The sequence below is a fragment of the Pteropus alecto genome, unplaced genomic scaffold (genome assembly GCF_000325575.1).
Source record: "Pteropus alecto unplaced genomic scaffold, ASM32557v1 scaffold125, whole genome shotgun sequence".
Lineage (NCBI taxonomy): Eukaryota > Metazoa > Chordata > Mammalia > Chiroptera > Pteropodidae > Pteropus > Pteropus alecto.
The window spans coordinates 39,811-60,406 of record NW_006436888.1 but is presented as its reverse complement, the minus strand read 5'-3'; the positions used below and the strand labels follow the sequence as shown (position 1 = coordinate 60,406).

At 38.1% G+C, this 20,596-nt stretch overlaps 1 protein-coding gene across 12 annotated transcripts in view; it reads right to left on the bottom strand.

Moving 5' to 3' along the window:
* The window catches only part of UBR4 (ubiquitin protein ligase E3 component n-recognin 4), a 119,604-nt gene that overhangs the window by 95,658 nt on the left and 3,350 nt on the right, over nt 1–20,596 (bottom strand). For all 12 annotated transcript variants that reach the window (XM_025048609.1, XM_025048612.1, XM_025048613.1 and 9 more), the window contains exons 2-17: nt 17,700–17,797; nt 16,397–16,500; nt 15,479–15,608; nt 15,226–15,365; nt 14,620–14,722; nt 14,371–14,512; nt 14,099–14,223; nt 11,473–11,597; nt 10,815–10,874; nt 10,511–10,701; nt 6,934–7,033; nt 6,660–6,797; nt 6,096–6,213; nt 5,001–5,188; nt 3,939–4,098; nt 3,731–3,816 (exon numbers count right to left, since the gene is read on the bottom strand). In XM_025048609.1, the coding sequence (XP_024904377.1) occupies nt 3,731–3,816; nt 3,939–4,098; nt 5,001–5,188; nt 6,096–6,213; nt 6,660–6,797; nt 6,934–7,033; nt 10,511–10,701; nt 10,815–10,874; nt 11,473–11,597; nt 14,099–14,223; nt 14,371–14,512; nt 14,620–14,722; nt 15,226–15,365; nt 15,479–15,608; nt 16,397–16,500; nt 17,700–17,797 (2,008 nt within the window). The remainder of the gene's footprint in view (nt 1–3,730; nt 3,817–3,938; nt 4,099–5,000; nt 5,189–6,095; nt 6,214–6,659; nt 6,798–6,933; nt 7,034–10,510; nt 10,702–10,814; nt 10,875–11,472; nt 11,598–14,098; nt 14,224–14,370; nt 14,513–14,619; nt 14,723–15,225; nt 15,366–15,478; nt 15,609–16,396; nt 16,501–17,699; nt 17,798–20,596) is intronic.

Here is a 20,596-nt window from a genome sequence, read left to right as displayed (position 1 = left end):
TATACAATTCTCGTATATGATTCTTGTTTACAAAAATATACAAATTGTTTTCTCATTTAATTGAAACTATAAAATTCAACAAACCAACAAAGGAAGCAATGTAATCACATAGGTATCACCTCTGCTAATTGCTTTTAGTTTACTCCTTCGTTAAAGGAGAGTCTCACACTCAGCTATACAATTTCCTAAACAACACAATGGCTTTAAGACTGGCCTACTGTAAATGACAGAAAGAAAAGTCATGCTGGTAAGCTGACACTGACTTGTTTGTTTTTAAAAACAGAGAAAATGGCAAATTGTGGCTCACATACCTAAAAAACCCAAAGGATCATTCTGAGTAAATGTGTAATAAATAAATGATCCATGAATAAATACAATCTCTGAGCTGAGTTAAACCTAGGAGTGAACCAACTGAGCACTCAATATCACTCCCTCTACCCCTAAACCAACTCCCCTTCCTGACGTCCCTATTTCTATTAAAGACAACAGCATCTCACCAGTCTCCATTTGGAATTTAAATCCAGGAATACCTTATACTCCATGTCCTTCCCTCATTCAAATAATTTCCCATGACGTCTACAACAGGTCCTTTATCCACACCATATCTCCCTTTTTCTCATGATCCCACACTAACTAAATAAAGTTACCTTTATTTCCTCAGTGCCTACAACAGTACCTGGCACATAGTAAATGTTCAATAAATACTTATTGAATGAATGAACCTAGATCACTCTAGTAATACTGCTATTAAATTATTATAACTCTGTAAATAATATTAAATATAATAGTAACAAAGTAATAAAGATAGCAACTAACATTTAATAGGTACTGGTACTAAACCAGCACTAAAAGTGCCAGGCACTTTTTTCTGTAATAAAATAACATAACATAAATTTATCATTTTAATCATTTCTAAGTGTACAGTTCTATGGCATTAAGTATATGTATGTACACTGTGCAACCGTGATCATCACCATCTGTCTCTAGCTTTTTTATCTTCCCCAAATGAAACTCTGTACGTATTAAATAGTAACCCCCTATGATATCATGATATAATAAGAAATACATATTTGGCCTTACTCCCATTCCTGGCACACAACTCCTAAAACTCTTGCACTTTCCTTAGTGAGAGAAATGTCTTGTTAATCACATAAGCCCCTTTCGGTAATATCCAAGTTTATGCTAACGAAGTGACTCTTGTGGGCCCTATATAGCTTCAAGATGGGAGATGGTTGCCAGAAAAACCAACTGTGATTAGAAGGCTGGAACTTTCAGCCTTAACTCCAACCTTCTCTCTGAAAAGCGGGGCTATAGATTAAGCTAATAACCAATGGCCAATGGACCAGAATATCAACAGAAAACCAGACAAAGCCTGCTTTTTCATTTGGCTTCAGGAGACACAAATCGTCTCAGTAGATTGCTTTATCAGACACATTTGAAAGAAAGAACGGAGGGGCCATGCCAACCGAGCACATCTTTCCCACAGCCTTTCAGCAAAATATCTTCTTCCCAAGATGTTCAAAAGTCATCAATCAGTAGATTTCAACTTCTTAAGTAGGAATAGACCTGCCGATCTTATTAACTCAGAACCATAGTTCTTTATTTTCATGTCAGCTAAAGACAATTTTTAAGACATAACTTATATTTGTTTACTTGTACAGACCAAGGCACATTTTATTGACCTCCCTGAGAGGACACTGTGTGTGTCATGCAATGAAAGTCAGGCACCTTGGGTATAATGACTTTGTACATTACTCCAAAGAAAAACTATCTAAGGTAGGAGACTTCAACAGTAGCAATTAGATTACACTGACTATCCCTCACTTTCTTCCATTGTAGCTATAAAATCTGGGAGAATTTAAAGTCCCATGTTTGGAGACAGAATGAAAGGGAGGTTCGAGGATTTCCTCTGCATGAAGTCAGTAGCTGTGAGCAACCAGCTTGCATGTCCACACAAGGTCTGCAATTATTTTTCAAATGCTAAAAGAACAACATTATTATAAGAGTCTTAAGAATCATTCTCTAGAGAAAAATATTTCTTCATTATTTGGACAAGTTTAAGCAAGAAAAGGCCAAGTCTATGAACTCTGAAACTTCCCTAAATAAACTTCGATCTGGCAAGGAGCTGATAACTTCGGCACACTTTGACCCCATACAGTCTGAGAAGGCGCTGCAGGTGATATACTAACTGAAGCATTTCCTTCTCTTCATCTTAGATAGGTCAACAACTTTTCTACTCAATTTCTGTTCCATTTTCTGCCAAAAATGTTTTCATGTAACAGTATAAGTAGGTTTTATAATTATCTTCTTAAACAACAAAAGAAAAATTTTAAGAATTTCTCAAATATGTTGGGATTATGAGAAATTTAACCTCTTGAAAGAGTTTCCTGGATTTTGTCCCTTTGGGGGCAAACACAAGCCCTTGAACTGTGCCATGAGTCTGAGGATTCACTGAAATAATCTTAAGAGTAACAAAAAATTTTTCAAAGAAGTCTTAGGGCAAATAATTGGAAATCTACTGAGTGAGTCAAATCCTATTGAGGGGAGGAGACTACCACAGGAACTAGGAATCTGCATTTTTAACAAATTCCCAAAAAATCTTTAAACACTGAAGATTGAGAACCATTAACTTTGACCATGTTAGGAACATTATTAGGAAAACATGACACTGGCGAATGTTGGGAGAGACTGTCAATCCACACATCTCTGACATGTTGCTGGTGGGAGGAGAACGGTGCGCATACTTCAGAGAGCAGTTCGGCATTATCTCCTTAAGGTCACATACTCTATATAACCTGTCAACTCTACTCCTACTTATATTCCCAAGAGAACCACTTGCATAACAGGGGACTTGTACAAGAAAGATCACAGCAATAAAACCTGACACAACCAAAACGTCCATCAGTGGGAGCAGAGGAGAAATGAATAAACTGGTAAAATCACAAACATAGCAGGATATCATAGCGCAGTCAGTCAAGACAAGAACTACAGAAACATCCAACAATATAGATGACTCTTGGCGATATAGTACTAAATAGTATTAAGGGGAAAAAGAAAGCCTGAAAAGATTACAGAGAGCATGGTATCACTCGCTATAAAAACTAAAGTCAATCAAATAATCTTAAAATTTAAGGACCATAAATGCAAAATAGATGTGTGTGTATGTATGTGTATGTATATAAAACCGATGAAATGAAGAGTTTCAGATTTAGGATTCAAGACAGCAGCTACTTCAATGAGGAGAGAAAACCGTAAGATTTAGAAGTCCACAATCAAGATCCTAGACTTCATTTTAGTAGTGGGTTTGCAAGCAGTAGTGTTCATAAGAGCATCTAGCCCCTGGATTGGTTCCTTTAAAACACACATTTTAATTTGTATTTCTTAAATTACTCATACTGGTGATCATTTCCTATGTTTGTTGACCATTTATATTCTTTCATAAATTGCCTTCACATCTATTTTGTCTGTTTTTCTACTAGACAGTCATTAGGAGTTGTTTTTGCAGTTTCTCCTTTTTTTTAAGTTTACTAAGTGACCTGGGGATAAAAGACACATTTTCTTTTCCCTGAGATGATCCTAATAAGACAGAAGAACATACTAGAAAAATCTCTCAGCACTCTTTCTAGTGTGGGGATTCCATGACAAACTGTGTTCCTTAGCAACAGAACTGCAGCCTACTGCAAGCTGATGGAGCTCGCTCCTGGCCTAAGCAGTCATAATGCACACAAACCTGCAGGTTAGGTGACTGAAGGTCAGAAGTCACTAGAGAGTGGTTAAAGTGATAGAGAGCAGCAGCAAACTCTTCATCTGATGAACCTTGAAGACAAATGGGAAAACCAATTATTCAAGTGGCTACCTGATGCATCACACCACCCTGCCAACAGCCAAACTCCACTAGAAAAAAAAAAGTCCCCCAGGCACATCTCCTGTCTACTGACCCTTGAGTCCATCTTTGTCCACCTCCTTAATGATGCTGGCCAGCGTGGCCATGTGGTGTTCTGAAAGAGATACACTCAGATAGTTTCGGATAAAATTGTTCCGGGAGTTCAGCATGGAAGAGGTGATGAAGTTCAAAATGTTGGAAGCCAGACCTAAGAACTAAAAAGAACAAAAGTAGCTCATATCACGTTCATAAGCCCAGAGCCCCTACAAATCCTGAATACAAATGGGAAATAAAACATGTCCATAGGCCTCATACAATAAACAAATGTAAAAATCAGATTTTAAATCACCTACAGTGGGACTAAGCTTAATTATGATAGTCTTCCCACATAATTCTACGAGTTACACCAAATGGTATACCAGTTTAGTACAAGAGACTTCGTAAAATATTGTATGAAGACAAGATTTCCAAATAGACTGACTCATTTCTTCCTCTGGTATTTTCCCAGCTCAAGGACATTACTGATATATTGATTTCTGAAAACTGTATTATCGTTATACATGTATAGAATTTCCAGATCTTTACATCTCTGTTCAAATTAAATTGAAAATAGACTAAGCTGTAGGAAAGCAAGGACTGTATCTGACTTGTTTGCTGTTACAGCTTCAGAACAGGGGCTGACACTCAATATATCATCAATACTGGTTGAACAAATCATTAGCAAGCACTTATGATGTACCAGACCTAAGCTAAGGGCTCTTTAATTTTTCACAGCATCCGTAGAGACAGGTATAATCAATCCCACACAATAAAAGACAAAACTGAGGCAAGCAGAAGTTCAGACTCTTGCCCTAAGTCACAAAGCCAATCAATGGTAGAAGTAAGATTCAAACTCACTTCTGCCTAACCCAAAGTTGTTACTAACCTTCAATTAGAGAAACAGTACCAGGGACATAAGTTATGTAACCAAACATAATTGATACACTTGAGCCCTAAGTAAAAATATCTTTAAACATTACAGTTATCCGGCCTAAAATATGTTTTAGTTCAAATCATTTGCTTTTCACTCATTCTCCCCATTTTTCCTTCCCCTAAACCTCAAGAAATCCAATCTTACCAACTCAGGATCTTTGCGGCTAGCCAAAATGTTGCCCTTCTCACCAGGGGCCTGCTTACTAGGGCTTTTAACTCTAGGAGAGCTCTCCAGTGGAGGTGGCGGGGGAGGAGGTGGAGGTGCCACTTTCTCTTTACTAGGGGAGATGGTCTCCTCAAACCACTGCCCCAAAATAGGCTCACTGTCATCATCTGAACAGAGAAAGAGAAAAGTAACAAAAACACATTTTTTTTTAAATGTTGGTATATCTATCAACACAAGAGTATCTTGATTTTGGTGGCAGTTACATGGCTACATAAATTGATCAAAACTCATCTGCTGTACACCTGAAATTAATATAATATCATATGTCAACCGTAACTGAAAATTTTTTTTAATGGTTTTTAAACTCATCTAAATGTATACATAATGGGAGCATTTTACTGTATGTAAATTATACCTCAATAAAACATATTTTTTAAAAAAGAGCCCAACAAAGGAAGAGAAATAATCTAACTTTATTTTACTGGCAACAAACCAAACATTTTCAAGAGCAAATTTTTACTTGTCTATCTATCGTAAATCCCCAGATAAGAATCATACCATTAAAATACCGTACATTGCTCCCACAAACCTGATCATAAAAAATCTGGTATTTATCTTATTCACTGTCTCCCCAAACGAAAGCAGGAGGGAATGTTAGTTTTGCCTTGTTGCTCACTACAACGGAGTCTGGAATTTCTCTCCCTAAGGTTCCCTAAGCCACACACCTATGACAGCTAAACACCTCACACACTTTTTGAGTTTCACTGGGAAAGCTCAGAGCAGAGTTCACAAAATGGGTCAACACAAAAGAAAATATGAATTGTGATATATTTTGATTTTGGAGGAAAAGGAATGAAAAGTGATCTAGGCTTTGCTAATAGTAGGTTCTATCATTTAGTTTTCAACGGCTCAACTTACTCTTAATAACGTGTCACCTTTGAGTGCACGTAATAATAAGATCTAGGCTAGGCGGGTGAAGGAAAATGGTAAATAGGAAACTAGAGGAACCTACTGGGGAAAGTTCCTTTTGCACCCTGTATCTTATCTCCTGGGAGAGAGAAGAGAGGCCTCTACCTTGGCTGCTGTCCTCCTCTGTGCTGCTGAAATCATCCTCGTAGTAGGTGTTGGAGTCAGTAGAGGCGCTGGCATCACTGCTCATGGAGCCCTTCCTCTGACGCTGCAGGACACATGCCTAGGAAAACAGTGATGATCACAGCTGATGATCACAAAAATGGAACCGTCCTACTTCATCTCATTTACTATTTGAAAAGTTTTCTCCATGTCTTATTCTTTTCTGCAAATCCAAGAAGTAGTTCTCTTTCACAGCTCCCTTCAGGACTCTCATCACTTTATCCTACAAAATCACTCCAAAACCAGGGATATGGAAAACAATTAACGAATGAGTGTTTCAATAGTGTTCTCTATGTTTTTGCTTCAGCATACCAATTGTCACAAATCACCAAGTAGCCATATGTCACAATACTGATAATTCAAATGTTTGGGATCATCTTCTCATCTTCAAAACCATTAGCACAAATTTGGCGTTTATAGAGGATCACAGTGTACAGTCAGTCTTATTCATTTTGAGGTTATATTATGTAAGATCTTCCAAATTACCAGTGGCATGACCCCACCCACCTTTCTGTAGGAAGTTGAGAGTAACGTCAACAGCAGATTCGTCAGTGGGACAGAGTCAATCAGCCGCTGAATCCTCTGTATGGAGGTGCTCTGGGCCATAATGCTCAGGACAGCAGGGGGACCATCTGTCTCCCAACTCTGAAGGTAAACAGCAAAAGAGACTTAATGTTATGAGACATCAGGAAATAACAATCTGATCTGCTAGTTCAAACTAGCTTACCCAGAAGTGGAGCAAGCCATCAATATGCTGATTCCCGGAGTATAATCCCCTCACCTTGTGCAGAGCTTCCACTTGCAGGTCTTGAAAGAGAGAAGTTAACAGCTTGACAGCATGGTTTGCCAATATCACTGAGAGCACCCCAAATCCCTGATGCCTACACGAAGAAAAAGGTAAACACAAACCTTAAGATAATCAAAAACAATGGATCTCTCAGAATCCATGGACCTTTTCACAGGAAAAAAAAAAGTACACAAATACTCAAACTCTGCATGTAACTTCAGAAGTGCACAATCTCCCTGAACCCCATCCACTAACTACTGAAGGATGCATGGGCTTCAGGTTAAGAACTCCGGACTAGAAGAAACTTCCAAATCGATGGAATTTTGGAATTTAAAACTATCAATTCAAAGCAGTTAGGTCATGTAAAGATACTGACATTTAAACGGTGGTTGAACTTTTTTAAAGTCATTCTTTTGAGGGAAAAAAGAGATTAAAAATTACCAACTTCTATAAAAACTTTAGGCATAAACCAAAAAGAATAAAAACAAAGTTTTACATTAAATCTTAGTAAAACTTTTTCTTTCTGTCCAAATGACCATATGATAAAGAGTTAGCTATCTAATATACAATGAGCTCACGTAAATCAATAATAAGGACAAACACCAAAGAGAAAACCTGGGCAAAGGACATAGGCAGTTTACAAAAGAAGAAACACAAATGACTGATAAATGTATGACAAGGACAACCACACTAGTAACCGAAGATATATGAATAACAGCAATATATCTTTCACCTCTAAGATTAGCAAATATGAAGATGAATGATATCCACTGTCTATGAGGAACCGTGGAAATGGGCATATGCACACACAGCCAGTGGGAATGCAAGTTAGAGCAGCTTAGCAAAATATTTCGAATTTTTAAATAAGTGTGCCCTTCTGTCTTAACAATATTTCCAAGGATTTACCCCCAAGGGGATAATTAAACTAGTTCACAAAATGTTTTAGAAGGTTTATTAAAGCATGGTTTATCAAAACAAGAAATTTGGAACAACCTAATTAAGCATTCAATAAGGTAATTAGTTAACGATGGGATATTTATATAGTGAAATACTATCAGACATTAAAACTTATAATGTCACTGAAAAGATGCCTATAATATTTTATAACAGTGATCTTATTTTTGTAAACATATATATTACTTATGTGCACAGAAAAATATTTAGTAGAATGTTTACCAATTTGGGTGGTAGAATTTAAGATCACTTTTTTCCTTTCTTACAGTTTATAACTTATACAATGTTCATGTACTCTTTCTAAATCTCAAGAAACAACAGCCATGAATAAACAAAACAGAAACAAACTCAAATATAGAGAACATTTTGATGGCTGCCAGATTGAGGGTCGGGGAGGCGTTAGGAGAATGGGTGAAAAAAAGGAATTAAAGAAGTACAAACTGCCAGTTATAAAAATAGTCACAGGATGTAAAGTACAGCATAGGGGATATAGTCAATATTGTAATAACTACATATGGTGTCAGATAGGTACTAGACTTACCAGGGAGATCACTTCATAAGTTATGTATAAATGTCTAATCACAATGTCGTATATCTGAAACTAATATAATATTGTATGCCAACTGTAATCAAAAATTAAAAAAAAAAAAAACAGCCATTTTTAAAACATAACTGTTACTTCTAAAGTTATATGTACCTTTTGGCATTCATTCATTTCTCTTTACGACATCAAGAGTATAGACTCACAAAGTCACAAACTACTGTTCTCTCTGGAACGCACTCACCTCCCTACTTTGCCTAATATTTACAGCCATGCACCACTTAACAACGGGGATACATTCTGAGAAATGCACCATTAGATGATTGATTTCATTGTTATGCAAACAACACAGAGTATACTTACACAAACATAGATGATACAGACTATTACACATCTATCTGGTATACCACCATTGTATATGTGGTCTATTGTCGACTGAAACGTTGTTAAGCGGCACGTGTTTGTGCTGCCAACAATCTCAATGCTTATTTTAGAGTTCTGCTGAATTAACACTTCCTAGGGGAAGCCTGCCTTGATTTTTCTTACCAAGTCATATGCCTCTATCACAATACTCTCTAAATACAAACTGATATATATTTGCATGAATATGAACTTCAAGTCTCTTGGGAATATGCCTATTTTTTTTTTGTTCACCATTCCAGACCAACACAGCCTGGGACAGAGAAGGTACTCAGTGAATAATGTGTTCAATGAGGTCCAGAATTTGACTTCCTCCTTGAACTCCAAACTCATATACCCAACTGCCTACTCAACATCTCACGTAGGGTCTGACAGTCATCTCTTCCCCTTCTTGCCACCCAGTCTACTCCAAACTGCTGTTCCCTGGCTCAGTAAATTACACAACCCAGTTTTGCTCATGCCAAAAAATTCTTATGTCATATTTTTCACACTCAACATCCAAGCCTGTCAGCTTATACCTTCGAAACATATCCCACTTGACCTCTTCTCCCAGTCTTTGCCGCCATCACTCTATTCCAAGTCCCCGTCCTCTCTCATTAGTAGTAATGCATTAGCTTCCTAACTATTCTGCCTTCTTCTTGTCTAATGACCCTGCAGTCTATTCTCCACACAGGAGCTGGGTTCTCAAATCACTAATAAATTAGATCCTATTACTCTCTTGTTGAGAAACCTCTAACACCTACAGATTACACCTGGCCCTAGGTGATTCAGCCCCTGGCTACCTCTCTGACATAATTCTCTATCGCTCTCCCTCCTTAATTTCTCCCTTCTAGCCATATTGACCTTGCAGATCTTTAAAAATGCCAGTCATACTTCCATCTCAAAACCTGTACAAGTCTACCACAAATATCTGTAGGGCTCACTCTGTCACTTCTTTCTCTACATCTTGTCTTCAGAGCCCTTTCTTGACCACTGTAATTAAAATAACAGCCCTTATCACTCAGGTCTCTTGCTCTGGCTTATTTTCCTTCACAACACTCATACATAATAATCTATTATGAACTTACTCGTGTATTTGTTCACTGTTGTTGCAGTTAGACAATAAACTCCATAAAGGCAAGGACATTGCTTTGATTAGTGCCATATCATCAATACCTGAAAAGAGCCTAGTACATGGTAGAGACTGAGTAAACAAAAGCACAGAAGTCATATCTGTAACTTCCCTCCTAGTAAGCAGGGCTTAATGGCCATATTTCATCAAAATAGTAACAAATGTTTCAGGAAACAAGCCAGGAGGACCCGAGAGAATCCTCACTCTACTGGTAAACCTCCAAGTCAGATGCCACCGTATAAAACTGAAGCATTTTTACTGATTTGAACCTCATAAAAATCCTAAAATATATTTTACGCAGATATTTTCTCCCTCTTACAGATAAGAAAATAAGAATGGAGAGTATGAGTGATTCGCCCAAAAACACACAGCTACGATGTAGAGACCGTAGGCTCTGATCATCATCTTAGTTTTTCAATTCAACTGGGTATAGAGGCAAGTTTTCCTGTTAATCTAGAGGTGAGAAGAGTTGAACTACGTCCAATATAAAATGGCGGGGAAATTTAAGGTAACAGAACAAGAGAGACAATCGAATAGACACATACCCTTTTCCAGGCCCCAATTTAGGAGAGCCCACTCCCTCTTTTGTACGAGAAAGGATGTCTCTGACTCGGAGTGCAGCCAGTGGATCTTTCTCTTTCCCCTTATCAGCCAAGGCAGTAGGACTGAGGTTCAATATGAGGAAAAGGCTGTTTAACAAACACCAGGCACCCAGCAATTGGAAGTTCTGATAGTGCTGTTGAAAAAGGCACAAAAGAAAAATGTGAACATAGAGATCTTACAGGCTACAAGACAGGAACACATCTTAGACACTACAAGACCAGAACATAGCAGAGACATGCCGCTTACCTCACCACCAGCCCGGCGGGAATTACAGATTGCTTGTCCAATCATGTCATAGATTTCAAGCTGTCCAATATCAAACATACACAAAAATCTGAACAAGCTACCATATTTCATTATAAATGCTAAATCCTACCCAAATTAATTTAGCATCAAGAGTTAAATATCCTCAAGTCATTTCCCAATAACACAATTCCATCATGCTTTCTTTCATCTTCACATGGCGTTGGCTCCCTCCTTTCATCCAACTCACGTTACCTCAGAAGCATTCCCTCCACCCAATCTAAAGCAACACACCCAGGACCAACAAACCCAGATCACTTTCAATCGCATGTATTCATCCTATATATTTACCATTAGCTGAAATTATCTTGTTTCTTGTATGTCTCCACTAAAAGTACACTAACACATAGTAAGTCCTCAAATATATGCTGATTGAATGGACTCGTCTTTCACAAGGTCTACTGCTACCACAAAGTTGCAGTGTTTTCTGCAGGGTCAACCAATCTGCCAAGTAAACAAGCTGAATGCCCACCTCTTAGACCTATTACCCAAGGGGAAAGGATGTGGAGAGTACTCCATGTCCTTTCTTCTATCAAGAAGAAAGGCCATACACCCTCATCTGAACAATCAAGGCACCCGTATCCCCAGAGGCTTGGCTTACGCATTTCTGGACAATTGTAGCTGCGTCACTCTCATAGTCGTCTTCTTTGGAGCTTGTGGACCCTGTCCGCACTTGCTGAGCACTACCCACATGAAGAATGGCCATACAGGTTGCCACACTCACACCTGAAAAAAAAAAAAAAAAAGATGCACAGATTCCAAGGATGGCACGGTCCCAAGAATCCACCAAAACTGAAACACAACCCACTCACAAACAGTTCCGTGATTTGATTATTAAAGTAAATTCCATAAAAGCAAGACTAAACCTATGATCCAGCAATCATACTCCCAGATATTTAGCAAAATGACCTAAAAACTTCTGTCCAAACAAAAATCTGCACACAAATATTATAGCTTTATTCATAATTGCCAAAAAATGGAAGCAATCAAGATGTCTCAAAAGGTGAATGGATAAAAGAACTGTGGTACAGCTATACAAGGAATATTATTCAGCAATAAAAAGAAAAAAACTATCAAGCCACAAAAAGACATGAAAGAACCTTACTTGCATATTCTAAGCAAAAGAAGCCAATCCGAAAAGACTACATGTTATACAGTTGGTTCTAACTACACGACATTCTGGAAAAGGTAAAACTATGGAGACAGCAAAAACATCAATAGTTACTAGGGGTTAGAGTTGGGGGTAGAGGAAAGTGACTACTAGGTGAAGCATAGGGGATTTTTAGGGCAGTTAAACTATTATTCTATACGATACAATGATGATGGATTATGCATCTGTCAAAACCCATAGAACTGTACGACACAAAGAGGGAACCCTAATGTAAACTGAACTTCAGTTAATAATAATGTATCAACATTGGTTCATCAATTATAACAAATATATCATAATGCAGTATGTTAATAATAAGGGAAACTGTATGAAGAGAGGGTAAACGGGAACTCTGTACCATTTGCTCAATTTTTCTGTACACCTAAAACTGCTTTAAAAATAAAATCTATTAATTTTTAAATAGTTTTAAAAATTTTTTTAAGATTATAGGGGGAAAAAAATCCCATTCTTAGTATTTCTCAAAGACATCAAGGCCAAATTCTTTTCTTTAAATCAAATCTCAAGTGATCAACAACAAACCAAATCGAGGATCTTTAATCCGACTAAGAATTTTTAAGAACTCTTTAATCCTTACTAACTAAATACACTGAGATATTTAAGAAATGCCTTAAAATTGTAATAAACCCCAAATTTAAAAATGAAAAGATCGAAGGAAGAGGAATAGCAAATAAATACTGGAAATAGGCTTGGAAAGAGCACACTCTCACATGTATCCCTAGCTTTCTACTACTACTGCTACTGCCAGTTCATGCCTTTAATGTGTTCTTATCTGAATGACTGCAAATTCCTCCTAAAGGGTCTCCCTGTCTCCAGTATGCCCCACATGAAAATATCCTGCATGCTACTGCTTGAATGTTCTTCCTAAAATATAGCTCAGATCATATCACACTTCGAAAATTTTAATGGTCTCTACTGTCTACCATATGTGGCCCAAATGACTTAAGAATGCATTTCTAAGCCCCCTGTGATTGGGTCCTTTTTTCCCAGTTGTACAAACACTAAACACACACACGCGCGTGCGCGCACGCACACACCCACACGCACGCACATGCACACACACCATCATGTTCCCCAAACTCTAGACTACTTCTGGTCTTGCTTTTACATCTATCTAGGGATAGCCAAGCTGAAATCCTATGAGCTCTACGAGATACGTCAGCAGAACTCCTTCATGACTACTGCCTTCCCCAGTTGAAAGAGCCTTTACCTTTATATTCCTATTTATACAAAGATGTTCAAAGTAAGCTGTTAAAAGAATTTAGGAAGATGATCTACTTCAGCAATTTCTCTGTGCTCCTGAGCTCAGGTTTCCAAGATTGTTCAAATCCTCACTTGCAAAACCAAGTGAACATTGGAAATTGTTATATCTTGCATGACATCCCAGGACTATGGTACTTAAAATCAAGGAGCAGTGAATTGGGTTAAAAAGTCACTATAACAATAACTTAAAAGAGATTAAACAGCTACTGTCAGGCCTCACTTCCAAGGCAGCACAATCAACAAGAAGAAAAAGGATTTTGTGGGAGCATGAAGAACAACACTCGTCATATTTATCAATATAAACAGATAGCACCTGTTCTAGGACGCCTTCCTCAAACCTGCTCCCACAGCAAGACGCACTCTCTCCCTTCTGTGTGTGCCCCTAATATTCTATACTTCTCTTAACTGCCTTCGGCATCTCCTGTTTTATATTACACTATGTAGTCCTAATCTGCTCTCCATGTTCGAGTGTTGGCTCCTTGAGGACAGGTATTACATACTGTTCACCTCAATATCCCAACAGCACTCAGCATTTCACTTTTCATACAGTAGACAGCATCTGCACATATCATGAAATCAAATATGCACATAACACAGTGCCAGCTGCTGAACAAACGGACAAGTTACAAGATTCCTACTGAGATCTCATTTCACCTGGATGAGATATTAGATGATCCTTGGGGGAAGGAGCTAATCAAAGGGGGAGAGAGTAGAGTACTCAGAAGGATCTCATGATTTCCAGGAAGTATACCCGTGCTTGACTAAGAAAATGAGATCAGACATAATAACTTCTCACCTGCATATAGACAACTTAGGCTAAGGACTGTCACATCTTGCAGACGAGAGGGATTGAGAGGTTCCAACACAGGTAGAGAAAGGGTATCCAATGCCATGGTTACATCGATCACCAGAGAATGAAAACTGGAGCATAAAAGAGATGAAAAGAAATGTCCCTTAGAATTGCTTGCTTCTATAATCTGAAAGTAGGCATGTCATAAAAACTAACCAGTTTATCTCTTTTGAGAGCAGCATTAGAATGTAAAGTATATGGACCCTGGAGCACCTTACCCATTACGAACGGCAGTGGCATCTGCTACTGTTGCCGGCATGATGAAGAAGGAATTGGCCAACACTGCATCTTGAAACCGATTGATGTAGCGTAGAAAATATGGCAGGTTCAAACAGACACGTAGTAGCTTCTCTGAGCCACCTGAATTAATGAAAAAGCTCATTAGGCCTTTCTGCTGTTTGAGTCTTCTCTGCCTAAAAAAATTTTGAAAACAGAGGAATCAGTTTTCTGACGATTAAGAGTCTTACCAAGTTCTTGAAGACTAGCCACATTCTGAGCTATGAACACATTCTTGGTTTTGACAGCAGAGACTTGATCTGTGGATGACTGCTCATCATTTTCTCCTTCCACCTGAAGAGAAACAAAGGAGAAGAAATGCCTTTCAAGATACTATCATATGTTGTCTGGTTCCCTGGAGTTCAGAATCGAACCAACTGTCCAAACGAAGCAGCAGCTTCATGGATACTCTTCAGAATCCCCAGTTAATGAGCGGAAATTCCTCTCTAATGTTGGAAAAAATACAAGTTATTTTCCAAAAAGGAGGGGGGATATATATAGCTTTATAAAATAAATATCCTACAACTAACATAGAGTGATGCCTTTTATGGGAAACATGCTCTTTATGTTTGTTTAGTTACACTGAGAAATATTAGAAGAATGGTCATCAAAATCGTAGCAACTGTGGACAGAAAGAGTTGGGGTGAGTTTTAATTTTTTTTGGTTTATATTCTTCGATTTTTTTCTACCATAGGCAGTACATCATTTTATATCACAAATATAAAATATGTTTGTTACTTTTTTCTAGTATTGTCTTAACAAACCCCACAGGGATGAGAACATCTGAAGTAACTTACCGGAGTCTGTGTACCTACAGGCGGCGATGCTATAGTTCTAGGGTTGAAAACCGATGTCAGCTGGTTCAAAAAATTCATTTGTACCTCCTTCTGCCTCAGCTCTGGGCTTACTGGTGAGGCCAGCTCTTTCTGATCTTCCACTGTAAAAATATAAAAACAGAAAGAAGAATGAGAATGCCACTAAAAGGCAAAACAGGACTAGAGCTAGCCAGGGAAGTGGCCACGTAACGAGGTATGACAAAGGAACACTCACCATCTGAGAGTGTCTTCACCGTTTGTGGCAGCTTGGCCGATTTCATCATTGCTGTAAACGTGATAATTTCAGTTCTGTCTAGTCGGCTACAGCCAGTGCACAGGCCCTTGATGAGGAGAATCAAGTGTTTCTGAAAAGAAAACAAATTCAAATGTGTCTTTTAGAAGACTCTACTCTTTTGGGACTTCTAACAGGCACAGAACCAAATTTAGGTTAATGTCAAGAACTACGATCTTAGGAAAGAACGAAAATAGAGATCACAAGCTGATGGTCCTCCGACCACATCTGGCTTGCAGATTTATCTTACTATTCTCACAACAACGTTGTTGTTTTTTAATTTGTTAATGCTAACTTTTGAAAACATGGGAGGTTTAACATACAAATCCAGATTTCTTATCTCTCTCAATAATTCGCAAGATATAGCAATGAGCCTCTGAACCTCCATTCTTGCATGGCAACACTGAGCTGGAGCCAAATAGTGATTGGCTCCTTTATAGCCAGGTCGTGTACTCATCTCCGCCGGCACACTTTACTCATTTTATGTTACTTGCCTGGGCCTGGAGGCAGGTAACTTTGGAACCCTTAAAAAAGTCTCTGCAGCCCTCTATACCAGATATTGGCAAACCACGACCCCAATTCAGCCCACTGTCTATTTTTGTAAATAAAGTTTACTGCACCACAGTTACGCTCAGTCAGTTACGTATTGTCTGTGGCTGCTTTCACAACCACAAAAGCAGAGCTTAAAAGGCCGAGACTAGTTGCAACAGGGACTGGATGGTCAGCAAATTATTTACTATCTGGCGTATTGCAAAAAATGTTTACCAACCTCTGCTGTATGCCATTCCTTCTCCATCATTCCACGAGTCAGTCACAATCCTACCTCAAAATAAGAGCCAGAAATGGGCCCATCACTCTCACCTGGGACACAGCACAAGCCTCATCTGGATTCTCCAGACGTAGGAGAGAAAACTCAATCAGGACTTTACAGGCTGCTGCCACCGACTGAAGCTGGTTCCGGGGAACTGAGAAAGTAATAAGCTTTACTTAACCTCCGACTTCTATAACTCACTTCAGCCTCACAGTCAATAAATCAAACATTTGAGCTCCGTATGTCCAACATTTCCAATATCATTCCATGATAATAATTATTCAGAACCAACAACCCGAGGGGCAAACAAAGGCATCTTGGCATTGATAACCATCAACTGTTTATAAATCAATTTATCTTACATTTATTAGACACTAATAGGAAATAAGTCACTGTAAATATCAAAAAACTTCAAATATATTAACTCACTTAACCCTTAAACCAATTCTATGAGGTTGGTATTGTTATCTGCTCTCCCTCCTTTTCCTAATAATGAAATTAAACCACATAGAGGTTAAATGACTTGCCCAAAGTCATACAGCTAGTAAAATCCAGAAAGTCTGCCTCTAAAGTTCACTCTCTTAACTACTAGAATATACCATCTCTCTTTTCCCATAGGTTCTAAATGCCTTTTTAACAAGGGGCTGCCTACACAGTTTCTTCAAGCTAAATGTGACTCTTCCATCAGTAGCCAGTGCCTATAATAAACAGCTTTGGACACTAAAAGGTTATTCAGCAATCCTATAGCTTTCTTTCATTTTACTTGCTTAGAAACTACTTAAGTAAACAAATCATTAGAAGTCCACAGAACTATATGAGTTAAGACTTAAAAAAGTTGAAAATGCAAAAATTCAGAAATAGTAGAAAATAAGGGCTTGGTCACTTTTTGGGTAGAAAAGTTTAAAAGGTGAGGAACTGAATCTGAAATTTTTTCACACATCAGAGAATTTACACAAAAGGGAATTTACTTTCTCAATGAAACCAAATAAGGAATAGAGCCTTGGTTAATGGCTGCTAAAAATCCCAGGTCAATACCTACCCATCCCCCAACTACCCCCAAAATAAACACACTAGTAATTACATTTATGAAATCAATAAAATGCTTTTGATTAAGAAAGTTGGGTTATGAAGCAGATGTCCAAATCAAGTAGTTTTTAAATCCCTCTTGGTTGGCCTAAGTAAAGAACTTCTGGAGCCTTATCACACTGAGAGTCGTCCCACTCTTGGGTAAACAGGTTAGGAGTGCTAAAATTCAGACTTCGTTAATGACTGGTTCAGACACCCTAAGGAGAGAATACACAATCTCCCTCTTCACAAGCCCTCAGAAGGGAGTGACAAGAGTGGAATACTTACTGAGGCTGCAAACTGTTGTAATATAGTGTGTAGAAAGTGCAACAAAAGATGAGTAGAATGGCTCATACTGCTTCTCATGGTGCAAGATTTCTGATTCACTGCAAAGAAAATATTCAGCCAAGATTTATTTAGTGCTTACTATATGCCAGACGCCCTACCCCTTTATAGGCGTTATTTTACTTAATCCTTGTAACAATTCTATTTGGTAGACCTGTTATCATCCATATATTCAAAACTGAGAAAGTAAAGTGTAGAGAATTAACACTAAGTACCTTGTCCAAGGTATCTGGCTTCATTAGTGGCAAAGGCTAATAAGCAAGAAACATTTTCAAACTCATGTAGAATTAAGGAGATACAAGTAAAAACAAGATACCATTTTGTCTTATATTGGTAATAGGCAAAGACCAATTTGTGCTGGCCAAAGGGGATAGACTAGAGCACTTAAAATACTATCATTAAAAATGCAGATTATAATAAGCCCTTCTGAAGACCAAACAAGGCTACTTCATAATGTAATAACTTAAAAACAATCAACATCCCAAGGGCAGAAATCACCTAACTGGTGCTAAAATCCAAAATTCACTAGGTGCCAGAGTTCTCTTCCCCACTCCCCTCCTGGCAGAATACAGCTAGATCGCAACAAATTGAGTAATTTTTAACCACTTCCCTAATCCTTAGCTGAGGAAATGCCCTCTTATGTGAAAATCTGGAGCCTGACTAGATCTAAAGGGTGGATGCATTTACATTTATGTCATTCTCTCTATCAAAGCAGATGTTAGTCCACAATCCATGAAACAAGAATGCAAAGAAAAGACTAAAATGTATCTTATTAAATGGAAAGGGAAGAGCTAAATAGTTTCCCCAATGAGTTATTCTCCAACCAGAAGTATCAGCCTAGGGAGAAAAACGTAAACAATCAGAATTCTATCCACTTGCCAAATCAATACAGGAGCCAAAAGAACAAGTTCAAACATTCTAAAGGTGCCAGTGTGAGTGATGAATCACCTCCAATAGCACTTAAGAGTCTGTCATTGCAAACACTTTGCTATTTGGGGATTTATCAAGGATAAATGGGTATTTAACGAAAAACAGTTCCTTATCTTGGAACAACTCTTTCACAAAGAAAAAATACTTATGGAGCACTTATGTGCAAGGATCTCACTGCCCACCAATGTGCATCTCTCCGTATTTGTCAGATGAACAAAAAAGAGGAAACAAACACTTTTAAGCGAAGCAGCACTCAGTTTCTAGTGACTATCACATTGGGAAGGGTCATATATTTGGCAGAAAACTCCTACTACATCATATACTTAGTTGTTTCTCCACCTCTATCCTTAGACTTTCTTATTCATTGTTCTAAGGTTTTTCCACCCTGTAATTTGATGTATTATACTGAGTTATTTACCTTTTCTGCTTTATTTCAATAGTTCAGAGCTGCTTACCCACCTACCCTGCCCCCGTTTTTCAGCTCAACAGGTTTACCAAAACTAAGATAAAAACTGCCCGGGACCCAAAGGATGAACTTATTCTGTTACTTTCCTTCCCAGTCAGATAATGAAACATTTAAATATAGGAATAAACTCATTTAATTGACTGGTTCAGTGTTGGTCCACTGTGATTTAACGGACTCTACTTCCTGCCCTAGAAAAACACAACTGCCTTATTTCAATAAAGAAACAGGAATGCACTTTGGGGAAAGATGAATATTGGCATAGAAAAAAAAATAGAACAGTCTTGAGCTCCGTTTACAATTCTCTTGGAACAAACTAAAGAGAAACCTGGGGAAACTAGTTTTAAAAAGACTTGAAGGAGGGAAGAGACATGTGGTCAATGACAATGTCATTATCTCTTGATTTTAAAGAAACAAGTGTGTATGAGTCACCTAATAAAGATGAGCTGCCTCACTTCCTTACCCTACCCTCATTCCCCAAGAATCTGACAGACACCAAGACACCAGAGTATGCAAATAAATGGAAAAATGGAATAAAGGACAAGAAGTTAGGTAAGAAGGGGAAGAATGAAGAAACTAAAGGTATGTATAACACAAGAAGGAAAATAAGGAGACTTAAAAATCTCTCTCTCCTCTAGGCAGTCAAGCTATCTTCCTGAAACCCCTGTCTTCTAACAAACTTCCCTGCAACCACCACTGAGCCTGATACACTGCTGAAAGACACGACATTTATATTCCATACAAAATAAATACAATGCAGAGTACAAAGGGAAGCGGCAGCTAAGCAGCCAGGTCAGAGAAATCCACTTTGACATGTTAAGTAAAAAAGAACTGGCAACAGTCTGGAAATATCTAGCTTTTTATAGGAAGAGGTGGAAATCTGATTCACCTGCCTTCTCTCACTTGGATAACATACTATTCATATCTTCTTTTGTATACTGTGGAAACCACAAACCCCTTTCAACTCCCAAGTATAGAATCCATTACGCTTATCAGGATACTTATAATCGTGAAACAAGTAAGCATAATGAATACATTAATTATATTAAAATATTTTTTGAACATGTGCTGTGTATCTCAGAATATTTAATAGATATTAACCAAAGAACTGAAAGCTTTTCAGATATGTCCCTCACACCCATGACAAATCTGTGGTGAATGTGACACTAACATAGGGAAATATTAACTAGTACCAGGACTAAACTCACAATTATACTCTATCATTTGGTGGTGGGTGTTTTTTTTCCTATACATCAATCACAAACTCATGTCCTACAGCATGTAAACTCGAAAAATCATGGCATTAAAGCATCCCTGTCCCCCTTTCAAGATTTTTAGGAAATGACTGTGTGTTATCCAATGGGAATGTTGTAGCAGCTTCTGCCTTCCCAAGTAGGTCTCTCTGGCCTATATTTTATCAAATAACTGGGAGGCAGAGACTCAAAGT